The 20,588-nt window shown below is 35.5% G+C and overlaps 2 protein-coding genes across 10 annotated transcripts in view; one reads left to right on the forward strand and one right to left on the reverse strand.

The window, feature by feature from the left end:
- The window catches only part of LOC144839889 (large ribosomal subunit protein eL43), a 177,528-nt gene extending 157,598 nt beyond the window's left edge, over nucleotides 1-19,930 (forward strand). For 6 of the 9 annotated variants that reach the window (XM_078695466.1, XM_078695469.1, XM_078695463.1 and 3 more), the window contains exons 2-4: nucleotides 18,850-18,979; nucleotides 19,321-19,403; nucleotides 19,818-19,930. In XM_078695466.1, the coding sequence (XP_078551592.1) occupies nucleotides 18,850-18,979; nucleotides 19,321-19,403; nucleotides 19,818-19,881 (277 nt within the window). In that variant the 3' untranslated portion in view covers nucleotides 19,882-19,930. Of the gene's footprint in view, nucleotides 1-14,309; nucleotides 14,314-14,765; nucleotides 14,772-17,985; nucleotides 18,058-18,849; nucleotides 18,980-19,320; nucleotides 19,404-19,817 lie in introns of those variants that run through there. The other 3 variants (XM_078695464.1, XM_078695471.1, XM_078695462.1) reach the window with 3 other exon arrangements.
- Nucleotides 13,135-17,725, reverse strand: LOC144839868 (E3 ubiquitin-protein ligase hecd-1-like). Its single transcript, XM_078695436.1, has 8 exons — nucleotides 17,599-17,725; nucleotides 16,631-16,709; nucleotides 16,332-16,456; nucleotides 15,987-16,045; nucleotides 15,350-15,461; nucleotides 14,877-14,939; nucleotides 14,669-14,750; nucleotides 13,135-14,301 (listed from the first exon to the last, which is right to left on the reverse strand). The coding sequence occupies exons 1-8, from the start codon at nucleotides 17,719-17,721 to the stop codon at nucleotides 14,189-14,191; spliced, it is 756 nt and encodes a 251-aa protein (XP_078551562.1). The 5' UTR covers nucleotides 17,722-17,725; the 3' UTR covers nucleotides 13,135-14,188.
- Nucleotides 19,931-20,588: the final 658 nt, after the last annotated feature.

A 20,588-nucleotide genomic window follows, 5' to 3' on the forward strand; every position in this document is an offset into this window, starting at 1 on the left:
GATTAGAAGAAACTGTACGAGTCAGGTAGAAGAAGTCGCACCAGTCAATTGGAGGAAGACACACCAGTCAATTGGTAGAAGCCACAAAAGTCGATTAGAAGAAACTGTACGAGTCAAGTAGAAGAAGTCACACCAGTCAATTGGATGAAGCCACACCAGTCAATTGGTAGAAGCCACAAAAGTCGATTAGAAGAAACTGTACGAGTCAGGTAGAAGAAGTCGCACCAGTCAATTGGAGGAAGACACACCAGTCAATTGGTAGAAGCCACAAAAGTCGATTAGAAGAAACTGTACGAGTCAAGTAGAAGAAGTCACACCAGTCAATTGGAGGAAGACACACCAGTCAATTGGTAGAAGCCACAAAAGTCGATTAGAAGAAACTGTACGAGTCAGGTAGAAGAAGTCGCACCAGTCAATTGGATGAAGCCACACCAGTCAATTGATAGAAGCCACAAAAGTCGATTAGAAGAAACTGTACGAGTCAAGTAGAAGAAGTCACACCAGTCAATTGGATGAAGCCACACCAGTCAATTGGTAGAAGCCACAAAAGTCGATTAGAAGAAACTGTACGAGTCAAGTAGAAGATGTCACATCAATTGGATGAAGCCACACCAGTCAATTGGTAGAAGTCCCAAAAGTCAATTAAAAGTTCAAAGCCACACAATTCAATTGGAAGAAGTTACACAAGTCAATTGGAAGCAACCAAAGAAGCCGATTATTAGAACCCACAACATGAATCTGTAATATTTGTTGGTGCAGACAGTACGAAAGCATGAATGGAATGTAGGTTTTGCACAAAAGTAGTGTCAACTATTCATCACTCTCCTTCAGATGTTAGGCTGATACTGGATATTGTTTTCTTATAGATAAGTATAGTCCATGACTTTTCAGTTTTGCAATATTTATATGAATTGATTCAGTTTAAAAAATTGTTGTTAAAAACATTATGTGCGCACAATGATAGGACACATTGAAAATAATTGGGTGTCTAAAAAACGAAGATCTAGAAAACTCAAATCTCAGATATATATGTCATCTGTAATAGAATACCACTATAGTTACTATCTCTAATTTAATTACTGCCAGAAAATGCATTTGTCCCATCATTTAATTGTAAGGCCTCCATTATGTGTCTGTGAATCACAATTTCTTGTTATCTAAACAGCAACTTGTTGATCTAGTAATGCTGTGTGGTATAACTATGCCTTAAAGTTCCATCGATCGTAGTTGATTGTAAACTTATTTACTGATAGTAGTTTAGAATCCGGTGAGTTAAACATGTCTGTCTCTTATGTTTTTTGCCAGTACATGGTCTTTAACATATGAAATAAGATAACAAATTGAATGAAATTTAAACCTTTCATATGTTATTTACTTTAATTATTTCAAATCACTTAGAGTTATCAGTCATCAGTCAATGTATACATCCATCAGGTGGAAAATCACCCCTTCTCTCCTTTGCATTTGACAATTTAAATTTCGTATTTTTCTAGAAAGTCTTTTATTTTTTGTCTTCATGCAAAATGAGTCAAATCTTTGTACAATTTTTGTCATCTTCTAATTTCTTAATTTTTTCCTCTATCACAAACATAATTACTTGGGCTTGTGCCATAATTACAAAATACCTAAATGGTGAGTGTTAGTCTTGGGGTATGATGTCTGTTTGTTGTCAGACAAAAAATGTTGTGCACTGTGGGGCTTTAATATCTTAAGAGCAGGAGGGTCATGGAATATGTTTTCTGTGGAGATGAGCTGGCCAATGCAGAGTGTAAAAGAGGTGTAATTGATATTGTTTCCATGAAAGCCTTGTTGTAAGGAGTGGTGTCTGTCTGCTGTGGATGGACGGTGGGTGAGATGAGCTGCCAAAAGCACTCTCACTTTAGAGTCTTGATGGCAATTGTGAAAAATTTTATAAGCTGCGAACAGCTAAATTTGGAGTTCTTCCCAGCACTTTTCCATACAATTATCAGCAGTTTGTCAAAGGCAGAGAAGGTCAGCTTTTGCCTTTGACATCAGTGAAGGCAAAATAGTCATCCTCCTCCACCGTCTTGGCAAACGACCGAATACGCTGGATATATTTCCCTACCAACCGATAATCTGCTTCAAACAAACTCAGTTGGTTAATCAATATATACAATTTCTTCGTCTGGTTCTATTCTCAGACGTTCTCCTTCCCCTTCCGTTACCGGTATTCTTCTTTCAAAATCAATTTCTGGTTCTTCTATACGTTCTTCCCTTATTAGTCTTCATTCGAAGATAATGGTTAATCAATATATACAATTTCTTCGTCCGGTTTTATTCTCAGACGTTCTCCTTCCCCTTCCGTTACCGGTATTCTTCTTTCAAAATCAATTTCTGGTTCTTCTATACGTTCTTCCCTTTCCTCCGCTAATCTTGATTCTAGGTATGCAATTGATCCATTTTCGTCGTTGGATTTCTTTATTCAATGTTCTTACTTCTCTTGAAAGTCTTTCATTTTCAGTCTTCATCCGAAGACTTAACTCTTTATACATTTTTTTTTCTCTTTCCAATTTTTTTAAATTTCTCTTCCATGACAAACATAATTACTTGAGCTTGTGCCCTCATAATTATATAAATGAGGAGGTCAGGTTTTGCCTTTGACATCAGTGAAGGCAAAATAGTCATCCTCCTCCACCGTCTTGGCAAACGGCCGAATACGCTGGATATATTTCTCTACCAGAAAATTTCTGCTTGTCTCGATCCAGTTAAATACAAATTTGATAAAATGTCTGCTTGTCTCGATCCAGTTAAATATAAACATATACTTAAAATGGCATTAATGGGCTTTCGTAGATAACAAATTGAACGAAATTTAAAACTTTTGATAATATGTTATTTAATTTTAAAATTATTTCAAATTACTTACAGTTATTCGATTAATACAACTTCATCGTCTGGTTGTATAACCAGACGTTGCTCTTCTTCTTCCGCCGTTACCATATTTTCTTCTTCTTCTTCATCGTCTGGTTGTATAACCAGACGTTGCTCTTCTTGTATAACCAGACGTTGCTCTTCTTCTTCCGCCGTTACCATATTGATACTTTCTTCTTCTTCTTCTAAGTCCTCTATTCTTCTGTTAAGATGATAAGTCTGATTTTCTAAATATGATATCACCCCTGCACGCCTTTGCAAGCGGCGATTTAATTGTCTTTGTTCGGCTGCCAATCTAATGTTTTTCTGCTTCAGTTGAAACACCATTTGCTTTAAATGGTTTCTTTCTTTTTCTAATTTTTTTAGTTTTTCTTCTAATACGAACATCACAACTTGCGCTTGTGCCATTGTAATTGTAAATTCAAAATAATAATGCGCGGCCCGGTGATTCAATTCTAAATTTATATGAAAATATCTCATCAGCCCCATCCCTTCGCCCCCAAACCTCCTATCTAAAGCCATTCGTTGATTGGTCAAGCGTTTGGTGTAAGTTACTCTATTGGTAGGCGAAGGATATGTTTTTAGACCCTCCGAAAAACCAGTCTTCTGATCAAACTGGTCGATGCCACCGTAGGACGACACAAGTGTTACGCATTGGTGCAAAAATTAATTAATGGGCTTTCGTAGATAACAAATTGAACGAAATTTAAAACTTTTGATAATATGTTATTTAATTTTAAAATTATTTCAAATTACTTACAGTTATTCGATTAATACAACTTCATCGTCTGGTTGTATAACCAGACGTTGCTCTTCTTCTTCCGCCGTTACCATACTTTCTTCTTCTTCTTCATCGTCTGGTTGTATAACCAGACGTTGCTCTTCTTGTATAACCAGACGTTGCTCTTCTTCTTCCGCCGTTACCATATTGATACTTTCTTCTTCTTCTAAGTCCTCTATTCTTCTGTTAAGATGATAAGTCTGATTTTCTAAATATGATATCACCCCTGCACGCCTTTGCAAGCGGCGATTTAATTGTCTTTGTTCGGCTGCCAATCTAATGTTTTTCTGCTTCAGTTGAAACACCATTTGCTTTAAATGGTTTCTTTCTTTTTCTAATTTTTTTAGTTTTTCTTCTAATACGAACATCACAACTTGCGCTTGTGCCATTGTAATTGTAAATTCAAAATAATAATGCGCGGCCCGGTGATTCAATTCTAAATTTATATGAAAATATCTCATCAGCCCCATCCCTTCGCCCCCAAACCTCCTATCTAAAGCCATTCGTTGATTGGTCAAGCGTTTGGTGTAAGTTACTCTATTGGTAGGCGAAGGATATGTTTTTAGACCCTCCGAAAAACCAGTCTTCTGATCAAACTGGTCGATGCCACCGTAGGACGACACAAGTGTTACGCATTGGTGCAAAAATTAATTAATGGGCTTTCGTAGATAACAAATTGAACGAAATTTAAAACTTTTGATAATATGTTATTTAATTTTAAAATTATTTCAAATTACTTACAGTTATTCGATTAATACAACTTCATCGTCTGGTTGTATAACCAGACGTTGCTCTTCTTCTTCCGCCGTTACCATACTTTCTTCTTCTTCTTCATCGTCTGGTTGTATAACCAGACGTTGCTCTTCTTGTATAACCAGACGTTGCTCTTCTTCTTCCGCCGTTACCATATTGATACTTTCTTCTTCTTCTAAGTCCTCTATTCTTCTGTTAAGATGATAAGTCTGATTTTCTAAATATGATATCACCCCTGCACGCCTTTGCAAGCGGCGATTTAATTGTCTTTGTTCGGCTGCCAATCTAATGTTTTTCTGCTTCAGTTGAAACACCATTTGCTTTAAATGGTTTCTTTCTTTTTCTAATTTTTTTAGTTTTTCTTCTAATACGAACATCACAACTTGCGCTTGTGCCATTGTAATTGTAAATTCAAAATAATAATGCGCGGCCCGGTGATTCAATTCTAAATTTATATGAAAATATCTCATCAGCCCCATCCCTTCGCCCCCAAACCTCCTATCTAAAGCCATTCGTTGATTGGTCAAGCGTTTGGTGTAAGTTACTCTATTGGTAGGCGAAGGATATGTTTTTAGACCCTCCGAAAAACCAGTCTTCTGATCAAACTGGTCGATGCCACCGTAGGACGACACAAGTGTTACGCATTGGTGCAAAAATTAATTAATGGGCTTTCGTAGATAACAAATTGAACGAAATTTAAAACTTTTGATAATATGTTATTTAATTTTAAAATTATTTCAAATTACTTACAGTTATTCGATTAATACAACTTCATCGTCTGGTTGTATAACCAGACGTTGCTCTTCTTCTTCCGCCGTTACCATATTTTCTTCTTCTTCTTCATCGTCTGGTTGTATAACCAGACGTTGCTCTTCTTGTATAACCAGACGTTGCTCTTCTTCTTCCGCCGTTACCATATTGATACTTTCTTCTTCTTCTAAGTCCTCTATTCTTCTGTTAAGATGATAAGTCTGATTTTCTAAATATGATATCACCCCTGCACGCCTTTGCAAGCGGCGATTTAATTGTCTTTGTTCGGCTGCCAATCTAATGTTTTTCTGCTTCAGTTGAAACACCATTTGCTTTAAATGGTTTCTTTCTTTTTCTAATTTTTTTAGTTTTTCTTCTAATACGAACATCACAACTTGCGCTTGTGCCATTGTAATTGTAAATTCAAAATAATAATGCGCGGCCCGGTGATTCAATTCTAAATTTATATGAAAATATCTCATCAGCCCCATCCCTTCGCCCCCAAACCTCCTATCTAAAGCCATTCGTTGATTGGTCAAGCGTTTGGTGTAAGTTACTCTATTGGTAGGCGAAGGATATGTTTTTAGACCCTCCGAAAAACCAGTCTTCTGATCAAACTGGTCGATGCCACCGTAGGACGACACAAGTGTTACGCATTGGTGCAAAAAATCCTCGACAAGTTAATATCCCCCCACACCCCCTAAAACTATAGTAGGTTTTTTTTTTGGCATTAAAATCAGCATTTATAAAAATGTTCCCATGTTGGAGACTCATCCAAATTTTCAAGGTTTTTCTTGTTAATCTGTTTGCTCACTCTGTTCCTTATAAAATTCGGGTCTTCCACCATGTAATATAGTGGTGTTGTGAGGTTTCTGACTTGTAAGGAAGACTCTACTCGCTTGACTGTAGTAACACATATATTGTTTATTCAGTATAATACTTGATACAATAATACTTCAGTATAATATACAACTGTAAGTATAAGGATAAGGAACAGAGGATCAGTGATGCTGTCGGTGAGATGTGAGTGTAGGTCTGCTTCTGGAGAAGTGGCTGTGAGGTGTGTCTGGGCTCTTCTGAAACTTGGGGGTATATTGGCTTCGGTTCATTTGCATATGTCACTACGTCATCTGTGAGGGTAACGATTGGTCCTAAGTGGAGTATAAACTACTTATATAAATATTAAGAGGTCCTAAGTTGATCCAGGGGTGTTTAGGTGGGAGTGATTGATCTTATCTGGGGAGGTTACAATGATGAATTGGCCCTGTCGAATCTTTGCTTAAAACTGTCAATATCTAATTGTTTTACGATGGGAACAGTTAGAGAGGTCGAATAAACTGTTTACTTTTGGGATTTAATTATGAGCTAAATGGACTAAATGTACTTTTTAAACATCTGGACAAACTCTCCTCTGGACTTTCTGGGCAAGTTTGTGAACTTATTTGAATTCTAATACAAAGGTTGATTTCTAAATTATAAATGCATATCATTATATTACATTACAGTTATTCGATATATACAACTTCATCGTCTGGTTGTATAACCAGACGTTCTTCTTCTTCCGTTACCACTTCTTCTTCATCTGGTATTTCTGCGTTATTAATAATTTCTTCATCTGGTATCACTTCTTCTTCTACTTCCTCTAATCTTCTGTTCAGATTAAAATTTTGGTTTTCCAAATAGGATATTACGCCTGCACGCCTTTGCAAGCGGCGATTTAATTGTCTTATTTCTCCTGACAGTGAATGTTTTTTTGCTTCGTTTGAAGCACCAATTGTTTTAAATTATTTCTTTCCTCTTCTAATTTTTCTTAGTTTTCTAGACATCCTCAGCTTGGAACAGAAAAATTTAATTTCTAAAACTTGATGTCTTCCTTTTATCCTTATTGCGGAAGAAGTAGAGCACATACGCATCTTCTTCAACCGAGTAAAAGGGAAGTTTTGATATTCGGTCCAACAGTGGTCGTTTGTGTTTTCGTCCTCTTCCCCGATTATGCAGTGTCTCGCCATCATATTTCTCGAGGCCGAAAACGGCATAATTGCAGCTCGCACGTTTCCATTTTCGGTCCGAAGGCATAATCCTTACAAAGCCAACGCCTCCTCCTCGCTGTTTCGATTTGTGCAAGCTATGGCCATACGAATTTTTATTCTCTTCCCGTCGGCATCAGTGGAGACCTTCACGATGGGCATTGGAAGCTGATCTGGAGCATCTTCCTTGAAGTCGCCAACATTGCCCTTTGTCTTTGGCGGCATCTTCGCCTTGGAGTGGTCCCTGCCCCATCTCCTGTATTCTTCATTCAGCTTGAAGTGTCTAGAAAACTAATATCAAGAAAACAAAGACCTATAATAAGATATCTTAGTTTTCTACATCTGGTATTTCTGCGTTATTAATAATTTCTTCATTTGGTGTCACTTCTTCTTCTACTTCCTCTAATCTTCTGTTAAGATTATAATTTTGGTTTTCCAAATAGGATATTACGCCTGCACGCCTTTGCAAGCGGCGATTTAATTGTCTTATTTCTCCTGACAGTCGAATGTTTTTTTGCTTCGTTTGAAGCACCAATTGTTTTAAATTATTTCTTTCCTCTTCTAATTTTTCTTAGTTTTCTAGACATCCTCAGCTTGGAACAGAAAAATTTAATTTCTAAAACTTGATGTCTTCCTTTTATCCTAATTGCGGAAGAAGTAGAGCACATACGCATCTTCTTCAACCGAGTAAAAGGGAAGTTTTGATATTCGGTCCAACATTGGTCGTTTGTGTTTTCGTCCTCTTCCCCGATTATGCAGTGTCTCGCCATCATATTTCTCGAGGCCGAAAACGGCATAATTGCAGCTCGCACGTTTCCATTTTCGGTCCGAAGACATAATCCTTCCAAAGCCAATGCCTCCTCCTCGCTGTTTCGATTTGTGCAAGCTATGGCCATATGAATTTTTATCCTCTTCCCGTCGGCATCAGTGGAGACCTTCACAATGGGCATTGGAAGCTGATCTGGAGCATCTTCCTTGAAGTCGCCAGCATTGGCCTTCGTCTTTGGCGGCATCTTTGCCTTGGAATGGTCCCTGCCCCATCTCCTGCATTCGTTTCTGCTTGTTGTTATCTCTCAGAACATCAATAGCCTTGTTTTCCAGGGTCACCTCTACGAGCCTAGACGCCTCTGTCACTGTACAAACGACAATGTATTGCTGACCATTGTTGGTAGCACAGAAAAGTAGCACAGGAATTTCGTGCCTTTTTTGAATTGGCCAGCGTCATCGATGTTACTATCGACCTAAATGCATCCGTGTATTTAAGTGCCTTCGCCATTCCTGTATACGCCACCTGTCTTCCTGTTTGTATTCCACCGCAGTAATCCATCAACTCAAATATTGAGATTATTTATAAAAATAAATTGACCTGCGCATCCATGGGTAAAGTAATGAACCTTCTTTAATTCGTCAAATTTACCCATCAAATGATTTAGAACAACTTTTTGGAAAGTCCACACTTATAGATTCGGATATAATCAATGTATGGCTTTCTTTGTTTGGAAGATTAATGTTTCCTTCTGCATTGACCAGCATTCTGCAGATGTCTGGGTGACATTTAACAGCAAAATGCAACATTAGAGGTTAAAAATAGAAAAAATCAAAATCAAACAAGTTAAAACTTCCTCAATATATATATATAACATGACATGTTTTGGGCATAGCCCATCATCAGGTATGGCATGATAAATCTGTTGATTGTAAATGTTTAACATTATTAAACATGTCAACCTCCACATTTTTTAATGTAATTGTCTTCCCTACACTTTCTTCTTGATTTGTCCGAGCGAACCATATTGGTTTTTGTTTCTGTGTGTGTGGCAAATACTTTTGTGTTTGGTTTGGTAGCTAACAATGTCATCGCTGCCGATGAAGTAATGTTGTTAATATAACATGATATGACGCTATGGTCATTCTCTCGAATAATTGATCCAACAATAAAAACTCGGTCTTTTGAAGTTTGTGATCGTTTTTTGAAAGACTCTACAATCCAAAATGTTGCCACTTGCAAAATTGTTCCAGCATTGGTTCTATTGATGAAGTAAAAGCAAATTTATTAAGGTGTTCTTGTGAAAAATAAAAAAGAAAAGAGAATATTAAACTTATGTGACCTCTGTCGAACAAATGATTGCTCAAACACAGATAACTGTGATTTCTATGGATAATTGGTGGTATACTCCAACGCTCTCAAATTGTGAACAGTTGGATCTCCTGATTTTTTTCCTCTCCGTATTCCGACAGGTAGCTTCCAGTAAGTTTTCTAAACTGTTAATGATTTAATTGAATAACATGGTATGGCGTTCTCCATGACAACAACGTAATCTTTTTTGATAATTTCTATCATAACATTAAGATACTGTTTGCTACTATACCTTTTATTATTTTATTCTCGTTCTGTAAAGCCCGCACCCCTTGATCGGGCATTTTTGCAACCCCTTTGTGCGTCGCAAGCTGCATGGGTCACTGGCTAGGGTAATGGGTATGGTGGGGTATAATTTCCATAAGAACGGTTTCTTTGTTGACAGTGTCTTTGTATGTGACCTGGCTTTCCACAAAAATAACAAGTTGGGGGAGGTTGTCTGTATCTAGGGGTAGGTGGGTTTTGGAAGCAGGGTTTGTATGGACTCGGACTTCGGTGTGGTCTTGGGGAATAATTGCGACTGGGGGAATAATTGCGACTGGGGGAACGTGAGCGTCCAGTTGTATCATCGTTAAAGGAATGTTTTGCTGTGGCTAGGTCCACTTTAAGAGAATTATTTCGTGTTGTAATGATTCAAGACTATTTGTTTCCTTGATGTTGAAAGAAACTTCCCGTGGGGAATCATCCACAGAAAGATCTAAGCAATTTTGTGCGCTAGTAACAATGTTGTCTAGTGTAGCTTCAATCAGGATAGACATAGCTACGGCTGCCCTACATTTGGGTGGGAGAGTTGAAATGAATTTGGTTTTTATTTGTTGGTCTGCATAGCCTATTCTATCGGCGGCTTGTTTAATCCTGGTCAGATGTTTTTCGGCGGCAGTGTTATATGTGATCGAATCATACTCTCTTATATGGGCATAAATGGATTTATTTTTGCTAAAGCGGTTAATAAATTGTGTTTTCAGGGATTCCAGAGATTTGAATGGTTTCCCTTCGATCCAGAGCCTGGCTTGTTTCCTTGTAAAACAGTTTTCTGCTTGTCTTCTTATAAAGTAGATTTCTGCTTGTTTTCTTATAAAGTAGATTTCTGCTTGTCTCGTCTTGTAACAATAATTTTCTGGTTGTCTTCGTCTCCTCTTGTTTTATTTTAATAAATTCTTTCTTGTTTTTATAGCCTGCTTCTTTTCTTCTTGTTGATGCTGGTTTGCTCACTCTGTTCCTGTTACAGTTTTGGGTCTTCCACCATGTAATATAATGTGTGGAGGTTTTACTGTATTAAAATTCCACTCGGAATCTAAATCAAAATCATGTTTTTAAAATTGGACTTATTTTTATATTGACCTGCGCATCCATTGGTAAAGTAATGAATCTTCTTTAATTCGTCAAATTTACCCGTCAAATGATTTAGAACAACTTTTTGGAAAGTCCAGACTGAATTATAGACTCGGATAAAATCAATGTATGGCTTTCTTTGTTTGGAAGATTGATGTTTACTCCTGCATTGACCAGCATTCTGCATGTATGTCTGGGTGACATTTACCAGCAAAACAGTAGAAGTTAAAAATATAAAAAATAAAATCAAACAAGTTAAAACTTCCTCAATATATACATAATATGGCATGTTTGGGTGTAGCCCACATTAGGTATGGCATGATAAATCTGTTGATTGTAAATGTTTAACATTATTAAACATGTCAACCTCCACATTTTTTAACCCTACAGTTTCTTCACCCACTTCTGATGAAAACTGATTCCACAGTTTGCACTTGATACTATTACTCCCCCCATCCGAAATCCGGAAATCAAGTCGTCTCCATTTACTTTCACTCCTCATAGGGTACACCTGCAACATTCAAAACAACTTTTATTTCACAAAATATCTCTTAATTAAATGAACTTCCATTTCCACTTTCTTGCATGAGCATTCTACAGCACACAATATTTCTGTAAATGAAATACCAATCTTGTCCACATTTTAATTACTACAGTACAATACAGTTGTACTCACTAATTTTTCTTTTTCACATTTTATCCAAAATTATGCTTTGGTTGGAAGATTCAGATGCAGGCCTGCATTGATAAGGTGTCCCTTTTGACCAGAAACATGCACACATTGGTTTACAGTATTTTATACAACTATATAGTGTCATATCAGTAGCGCGTGTTGCTATTTTTTCTTTTTCACATTTTATCCAAAATTGTGCTTTGGTTGAAAGATTCAGATGCAGCCCTGCATTGAAATCTAGCACTCAACAACATTCTGAAAAGTGTACTAATGAAAAAAGTTGAGCAACACGCATCACACTCTGGATCACAGTCACTGTCACCTCACTCTAGATCCCCATGTCTAATATATTATTTCTTTTTAATTTAGCCTAATTCAGACTAAACATCTGTTTGTGATTACAGTATCGTAATAATTATAATTTTCTCAAAATGGCAAACTTAAAAAAAAAACCTATATTGACCTATTTGAATTATATAGGTATGTGTTTTCTTTTCTGACCAGTAATAATCTATGTACAGTATGCCCTTATCACCATGTGAATTCCAAGCAGTTGTGTCATCAACACGCCTGAAACCTTGGAACTGATTTGTTGTCATTTGTACAAATTTCGTCTTTGCATTTGAAATGCAGTTTGAAATAGGTTCAGTAAATATGTTGTGATGTGAGATACACTTATTTGTCATTTGTGGTTGGGCAAAGTTGTTAAGTCAATTTTTAGTATCTGTAAAAATATACTATATTAATACAATACTTAAGATACAGCATATTATATTAATTCCAAAGTAGTAAAGTATTTTATTTTAGGTACTAAATATTTTTATTTAAGAAATAATGATTTTGAAATCATATTTAATAATAATTTTATATGTTTATTTTATAATGTGCAAGTACCTGAAATATTCACAATTTCACTGTTCCATCCATGAGATGGTAAAGTGACCTGCATGCCAACTAAATGGGCCCATCTCTGAAAAGTGTATCCATACTGTTTTTAAAACAAAGGCCAATCAATGATGGTGGATCTTTTTCATTTATTCTTGCACTTCATGAAAATTTGTTCTTTTGTTAAAACAAAATCCTCTTTCTTTCATGGAGAGCAATATTATGTTTGTGTAGTGTGTTAAATACTGACGATATTTTGCAATTCACTATTAGGGTTTTTTAAATATTAAATAAAAGATAAGAAATGTGCACTACATTGTTCATGTTCCATTATGGCGCTGTCATACCTTTTGGCAAGAAACCAGTTTGTATAAGGTGGGACATGTGGTGGGACTTGCATTTAAAAATCGGCTTCTTCTTGTTTTACCTTTAAATATACCTCAGTTTGGTGGTGGCTACTTAAGGGTTCAACCAAATTTGGGAATAGTGTCAGTGTCTGTGAAGTCTTAATTGGTCACTTCTATCAAATTTAATTTTATATTACAAAATTTTTGTAAAATTAGAAAATCTAAAATTGGTCGAGACGACCAAGGTAAGCTTATTGTTGCAGGCAAATAAATATTATTTATTTAAACATGCAAAGCAAGATTTTTTGCTTTAAGAGATGCAAGGATTCTAACATAATTCCCAAAGGGACTAGGTAATGGTGTACCACAAACGTAACTTTACAATCATGGAAACTTCTGACCAATCAGAACATGGAGAATATGCATGATTGCCATTGTATCAGTTACACTACGTATCATTTGTTTAATTAAAAAATGAATAATGTTCATGGTATACTCTTGTTTATATAGTATTGAAATACAAGTACTGTACTGTACTGTACTGTAAAACAAAAACAGTTTAAAAATGGTATGATTTCAATAAAGTTTATTACTAATCTCATCTCTTTTGTACATGGTTCTTTCTGTTGTCATTTCTGAAAATGCCTATAAAGTATAATTAATGTATCCTGATAAGAAAAATGTGTTGAAGAAAGATTGCAGGTCTAAAGCCTGTTTTCCACGAGGCGAATTTGTTCACACGAATCTAGCGTTTCGCAGAGAAAAAATTCATGCAGACCATCTACTACAAGAGCAAATAGCTGCGATTTTCATGTTCATCACGTGTCTGCGTAGCTTTTTGATTCACATGAGTAATCATGAACGTGTCATAGCTCATTTCCTGAGCTCTGATTGGTTGCGCAATATTGCGCTTTGCAACAAATAGGAACAATTTGAACTACTAAACTAGAATTCGTCGCAGAGAGAGATTTAGAGAATGGAAACATGAATATGCATGTGTATGAGCTGATACTTGGAATACATTCGTATAGTGGAAAACTGGCTTCAGACCCACTATCTCCAGATCATTGGATATGGAATGGCACACTAGCAAGATGCAGACCAAACTGCAGTGAGTGAGGTTCATGAAATACTGTAGTAAATAAGTTGAACATCACTGTGTTTTGTATTCATTCACAAGGGGAAGTTTGGCCCTCTATAGCTGCCAATTATAAGATAACTGTAAGAAACTCTTTTCCTAACATGGGCGTTTAAACTGTAAAATCTTTCATACATGATCTACAGAGGGCATACACATTTTTTCATAACATTGTATCTAATTCTTAAAACAAATTTTAATTCAATCTGGACTGTTTTTTTAATTACTTTTTAAATACAGTACTAAAATTATTAGTAATTTAAATTTTATTCCATATTAAATATTTAAAATATAAATTGGTCTTTGCTAGGTGCAAGACAATTTTTAATAATTTCCTTCTATCCTTAAGGACCATAAAATGGCCCTATACTCTCAAAATGCTACAAACATGTTAATATTGCACTATTATCAGACAAAGCCTAGGAGGGCTTCATGTCATTTGACTTTCACACAGATTGTTCATCAGATCTTCATCAATTTCTCCAGACTGAGAAGGAAGGCTGTGACCCATTGCTGCCTGCTGAGGTAGCTCTATCAGATTCTCCTGCCAAAACATCGCCTCCCAAAGCCGCAAACATCTGAGATGCTGAAACAAAATCCAACAATTTTTTTTTAAACTAGAGCAATGTACCCTTTCTCGCACCATATAATATAACCATAAGGTAGGTACAATTTTTATATTCATCGATAGTTTAAAATGTTTTGTTACTGTAGTTAGGCCTAAAAAAATAGGAGCTGTTTCAATACTGGACACCGTTGGGCTGGCCTAATATCTCTTGTTCATAAAATAATATTAATGATTCACTTATATAGGGTAGGTAGGATTACACTAACATTTTTTAGGCCTAATCAAATGGCCAGTTCTATAACTTGTAGTCCTAAATAAAAATAAACTTTTTGGGTACTTTAAGATCTAGTCCATAATCATTGATTTTATAGCAACACATTCTTACAATCTTGACCTGGTCTTGAATTTCGTTTTGTGAAGGAGTCTTGTCTCTCGACTTTCAAGAATTCTGGGTCAATTAAAGCAGCCTATAGAGTTAAAAACAAAATAATATACAGTACAGTATTAATAATACACATTTATTTTTATTAATAGCCTTGTCAAAATTTGATGTCGCATTGTTAATATTTTAAATAAACTTGTTTTGGTCTTACCATTTTCATCCCGATTCCAAGACCACCTAAATCTGGCTTTGTACTTGTACCTGATGCGCCACCCTTTGAAGATAACAAATCCATATATATATATAGTGAAAATGTATGGTATTTGTGTTAAAATGATACAAAATTCAGATTAGCTCAGTAACTTAAGATATATTGTCCCCCTGAAAAAAAATATTGTTTTCAAATTTGTATATTTTGATATTCCATAATAGAAGTTATTCGCTTTGACCAAAAATCGGATTGAAAAAAAAATTATTTACCTGAAAAAACTGTAATTTAAAGCAAAAAATAGCAATATTTGCTGCCAGCCAATAGGTTTTGGGTTGAATTTCACTTTATTAAAACCACAAAATGGCCTATTCAAAATCTGATTTTTATAATCTTCATTTTTCATTTTTTTGGGGGACAATACATCTAAAGGATTTGACATTACTTTCATAAGGAAGTTTTTAAATGCAACCTACCCCTTTGATGATTTGCTTTTTGATTAAATCGTTGCGTGATGTTTTAGTACAACCCGCTGATGCAAAATGTGCCCATATTTTATCTGATGCAGACCCAAAATCTGCCGGTGTTCTGTGAACAAGAAAAATATTTGTCAGTTTCTACAATGTACTTTTACAGTATAATAATAATACATGAAACTTGTATATTGTGCTGGTATCGCCCACCCATTTGGAGCTCATGGCTATTTGTGCATTAACAACGTGTGAGTACATCAGCGAATAGTGACGTCTTCAGGTTGGTCTTGAAACTGTTCAGACTCTAGTGGAGCATTTAACTTGACAAGCTATGTTAATTTGCTTGCTGTTATAATCGATGAGCACCAAGTTGAACTTACAAAATCAGTGATTGTGAAATATAAACAAATGGCTCAAACAACTTGCTATTAGCATTATTGTGGGGGAATGAGACATCCATCCTCTTCTTCCCCTTATATTTCACTAGAGAAAATTCAAAACACACAAACCAGGCCCCATGCTATTGTTAGTTACTTCAACACAAAATGCACCTGCCTGACAATATCTCTCTGTTTATATATACAGTATTATGTGCAACTATCATTAAACTTTTGAAATAAATTTGATGTATCAACACTACCTGCCCTCAGCGTCTGAATAACCTGGTTGAGCACCCCGCTCCAGTAGTAACATGACAACCTATTAAAGAAAAACAAATTGACACCATCACAGAATATCATTACCAAATACAGAATCTATACCTCAATTGCAATTACTAACACAGTTTTGTGTATTGGAATATGTTGGTTACTGTATTTGTTTATACTAAATGTGTAAAGTCTAATTCAATGGCCAACTTTCTGTGAAAATGTTGAGGTGTTTGTGCGACGTTGACAGCACAGAAATAATACAACCTTGTCTCAATATTCTCTCAACTCATAAACATGAACTATTTGTAATAAATTATCAGATGTTCTGTTAATACCTTTCCATGTTCTTGAAACGTAGCTGCATGTAATGGTGTCCAAAGTGTTCCTTTATTCTGATAATTAATCTCTGCCCCACTATCAATCAAAGACTTTACAACATCATGGAAACCCCAAAATGATGCTGTAAAAATACAAAAATACATTAATTAGAAATCAAAAGACTTATGACTGCTAGTACTATAAATTAAGTATACTTTTTTATATACTGACTTGTAGGCAAAAATCAGCAAAATATTACGAGTCATCAAGATGTAATTGACCAATCACAGGCTACCGTATGAAAACCAACCCTCACCTATGTAGAGTTGACTTTGTTTCACAGCCTTATCATCACCTTCAACTGCCACACATTCGGTCATAAATTTTTCCACTAACTGCAAATAAATAAAAACAATTAAAAAAACTTCTGTCTGCTGCACAAACCAGGTAAACTCTATAAAAAACTATTTACATAGATGGTTGTAGGAAGGAAAACAGATGAACATAAAACGTGGACAATCGAGCCCAGTTTTTTAAAGTTTGATCATTTTCAGTGGAGTAGAGTGGAAGAGATTTTTTAATTCAGTAGAGTTTATTTATAGGTTAATTGATTATATTTAGGTGTTAAGCATAGGATGTTCAGGTTGTTAATTATGGGCCCAATCACTCGTGGTCCTGGTTGTCCCATAACCCACTCAGAAAATAGGGCAAAGAAATTGAAATACATTTAGCTGAGTGTGATATTTTTTTTCCCAAATATGTTTTGAGAATGTTCAAACCTAAAAATCATTGCATACTCTAGCAGGAATCGACAGTAATGAGTTCATAAAAAAAAGAAGCATTGCGAATAATAATATTCCAGACTAGTAATGCATTTACAACACGATTGGTTGATGGAGATGTATGGTTGATGGAGATGTATGGTTGATGGAGATATATGGTTGAAATTATTTGTATATTTTTAATTTTTCCATTCCAAAAAAAAGCACTTTGCCTTTGAGACAATTTGTTGAGAATGAGAAGTGCGCTGCGGTGCATTATAATGAATTGTATAATTATTATTTAATGCTCAACTGACTAAAAAGTCAAATTTAACAGCCAATGAAGTGGCTTAATTTTTTTTTTAGTTATGGACAGCAGGAGGAGGCCCCACATGCCCTTTTTATTTAAATTTATCATGCATATTATTGACATTGTTGAACATTTTGGTTTGGCACTGTCCAATGTTTTCCTATTCTATCCTTGCATCCCAGGTACTCTATTACATCTGTATTTAAAGCATACCGTTTCATCTCCTTTTTGGGCCAACGTAGATAATTTTGGTAAGCTGATATGTGCGTTTTTTAACTGGAATTGTAGATCTCGTAAGACAGATTCATCCTTGGATACCGACGCTTTTGCTTCCATTTTGTTTATGTATAAGACTGCCCTCTGTAGTATGTTTCAAAAATCGGATTCCATTCGCACTAGAAACATTTTACCGATAGTGCGAAAAACATGACTTTCAAAGGCAAATTGTTTTATAGAAACAAAAGTCATAATTTTATAAAGAAGTTATAATATTAGATATATATAAGAAGTATGAATAACTTAGATTCTAAAAATGTAATTTTATGTTTACGTGTTGCTGCTACTCGTCTTTCTGAATAATCAGCCCGTACTTATGGTGGTTCTTTCTTTATCTGAACTCTTCCCATCATTCTCTTCGAACTTCCTCTCTGCCATCGCTAATAAAACAAAATGGTAATGTGTTAAAAGCAGTGTAATAATCTGTTTAAATCTTGTGTTTCTTTGCCTTTAAATTAATTAAATTATGTTATTATTGCTAATAAAAGTCATCATTTAACGACTGTGTGTTTATTATCATAAATAATATTGTCAAATGTGTAATAAATGTTATTGAAATGTAGGCACCTTACTGCTGTCTAGGTGGGACTAACTGAGAAGGCCTACTAGGCTATGATTATGTCTACTAACTGTACTAGCCTAGGCTTAGTACTAAAACTAGGACTTGGCCCTAGCATACTTTATTTGGTCCTAAAATCCAAGAGGCATACCAGAGACCTAGGCCTAGCTAGAAACGCTAGCTAGGCTAGTTAGGCCTAAACTAAGCCCTAGAGGCTAGCTAGTAGGCCTACCTCTCTAGTCAAAAAGTAGGCTAGGCCTACTAGGTAGTAGAGAGAGAGGGGCACAACCACCACACCACTACTACTAGGCCTAGCTGCACTTTCGTTCCTAGCTAGGGGCCTAGGCTAGGCCTTAAATGTTCAGGTCAGACATGGAAATAATGCTAATCAGTGATTGAAACATGAACCCTTTCCCTTAAATTAAACTAAAATATTCTTGCTCAGTAGGTATTGAATTGTCTATTAGGCGCTAAGGTATATTTAACATTATTTATTATAATAGTAGTGACGGCCTAGTCTGATAAAAAAAGTTAGTGCTTGCAATTTATATAAGCATATTAGGCCTAATATGTTATTTGAAGGTTATTTTGTATAAAATAAATATAATTTATAATTTTGTGTTTTTACAGGCTAAACGTACCAAGAAGGTTGGTATTGTAGGAAAGTATGGAACTCGATATGGAGCATCCCTTCGAAAAATGGTAAAGAAAATCGAAATTTCACAGCACGGCAAATACACATGTGTTTTCTGTGGAAAGGTAAGACAAAAATACTACTCGGCTTACCTTATTTGACCTGTGTTTGACCCTATCCTATCAATATACCACTACTAGTTGTGATTGGTATATTTTGTTAAACTATATGTACCAGGATTTCAAGTTTAATACTGTAGAATTTAAAAGTTTAGAGTGTCGACATCAACTATTTAATGGTGGGTGGTAAAAGACGTTTCTTGGTGGGTTCTGTTTTGAATTTATCATAGCTTAGTTGTAGGCCGAGTTGAAGATTTAAAATGTGTGTAGTGTACCTTGATTGCACAGTTTACATCCTTGTGTGTAGCATTGTAAAATTGTATATTAACCTATGGCTTTACTTTCAGGAATCCATGAAGAGGAAATGCGTTGGCATCTGGCGTTGCAAGTCATGCAAGAGGACAGTAGCTGGTGGTGCATGGAACTACAGGTATGCCACTCAAGTTATGTTGGCAGGATCTCAATGGAGATAAAATACAAATAAACAAAACAGCCAGAAAGAAATTATTTTCGGGTAGCACTAATCCTTCCTCAGTGCAAGATATATTTTAGAAAATATAACAATTTCCTAAATTATTAATTGCAATTTAAATGCAGTAGACCCTATTAAGTGGACACCTTCGGTCCCAACAAAGTGTCCTCTTTATAGGGATGTTTTCAATAGAGGTTGGTCGTAGTTTTAAAACCTATATGTCCCCTCCGGATTTCCTCTGTTTCCAGTAAAGCTTGAGGACCAGAATAAATACATTTACCTTTAATTGTTTTCCCCTCTCAAATGTGAGGTTCTACTGTATTACAAATTGTAGATACAGAATGAGTGACAATTTGTTTTGTTCTTTTATAGTACAACTGCTGCAGCAACAGTAAGAAGCGCCATCAGACGTTTGAAGGAAGTTAAAGAAAGCTAAATGACCATACCATATTAGCTATGTAATAAATGTACACAAGCAATGCTTATATACTTGGTGTGTCTGTTCTTTGTGTTTTGAGTCACAGTGCATGACGTTTATAGTCATTGCTATCCCTGCTGCAAGTATTTTTTACTAGCATTAAGTTCTGTCTACACTATCAAAATATATGTGACAAAAAATGTGATGTGCCCATAGATGGACATGATAACGTCATATCACTACCATATTTGAGCATATCACTACCATTTTAAGCATATCACTACCATATACTACAGGCTTTTTTTTGTTAAACTAGTTTGATAGTGTAGACAGAGCTTTAGGCTACATTCACACTCCATTCAATTGGATTTATAGAGTATTGTTGTAAAACAAGACAGGTGGGAATGTAGCTTTAACCTGGCAACTGCATATGGCAGTATGATCAGATTGCCTTGTTTCAAAAGCTATAATTTAAAACCAATTGCACTGACCAGTATTGGTAAATTACACTTCAGGTTATCATGTGCTAGGAATTTAAAGTCATTCTTTTTTTACATTGTCTTTCTGTGGAAGTAATTATAACTACAAAATTGCCTATTCAATGTTTTATTATCTTTATTTTCATGTTTTGGGAGAAAATGTTTTTTAAATAGTCTGCAAGGAAACAAACAAATCGGCAGCAGAAAACAATTGTAGTTGGACAAAATGAAAAACAAACAGAAATG

This window comes from Antedon bifida, chromosome 4, assembly GCF_963402885.1.
Source record: "Antedon bifida chromosome 4, ecAntBifi1.1, whole genome shotgun sequence".
NCBI lineage: Eukaryota > Metazoa > Echinodermata > Crinoidea > Comatulida > Antedonidae > Antedon > Antedon bifida.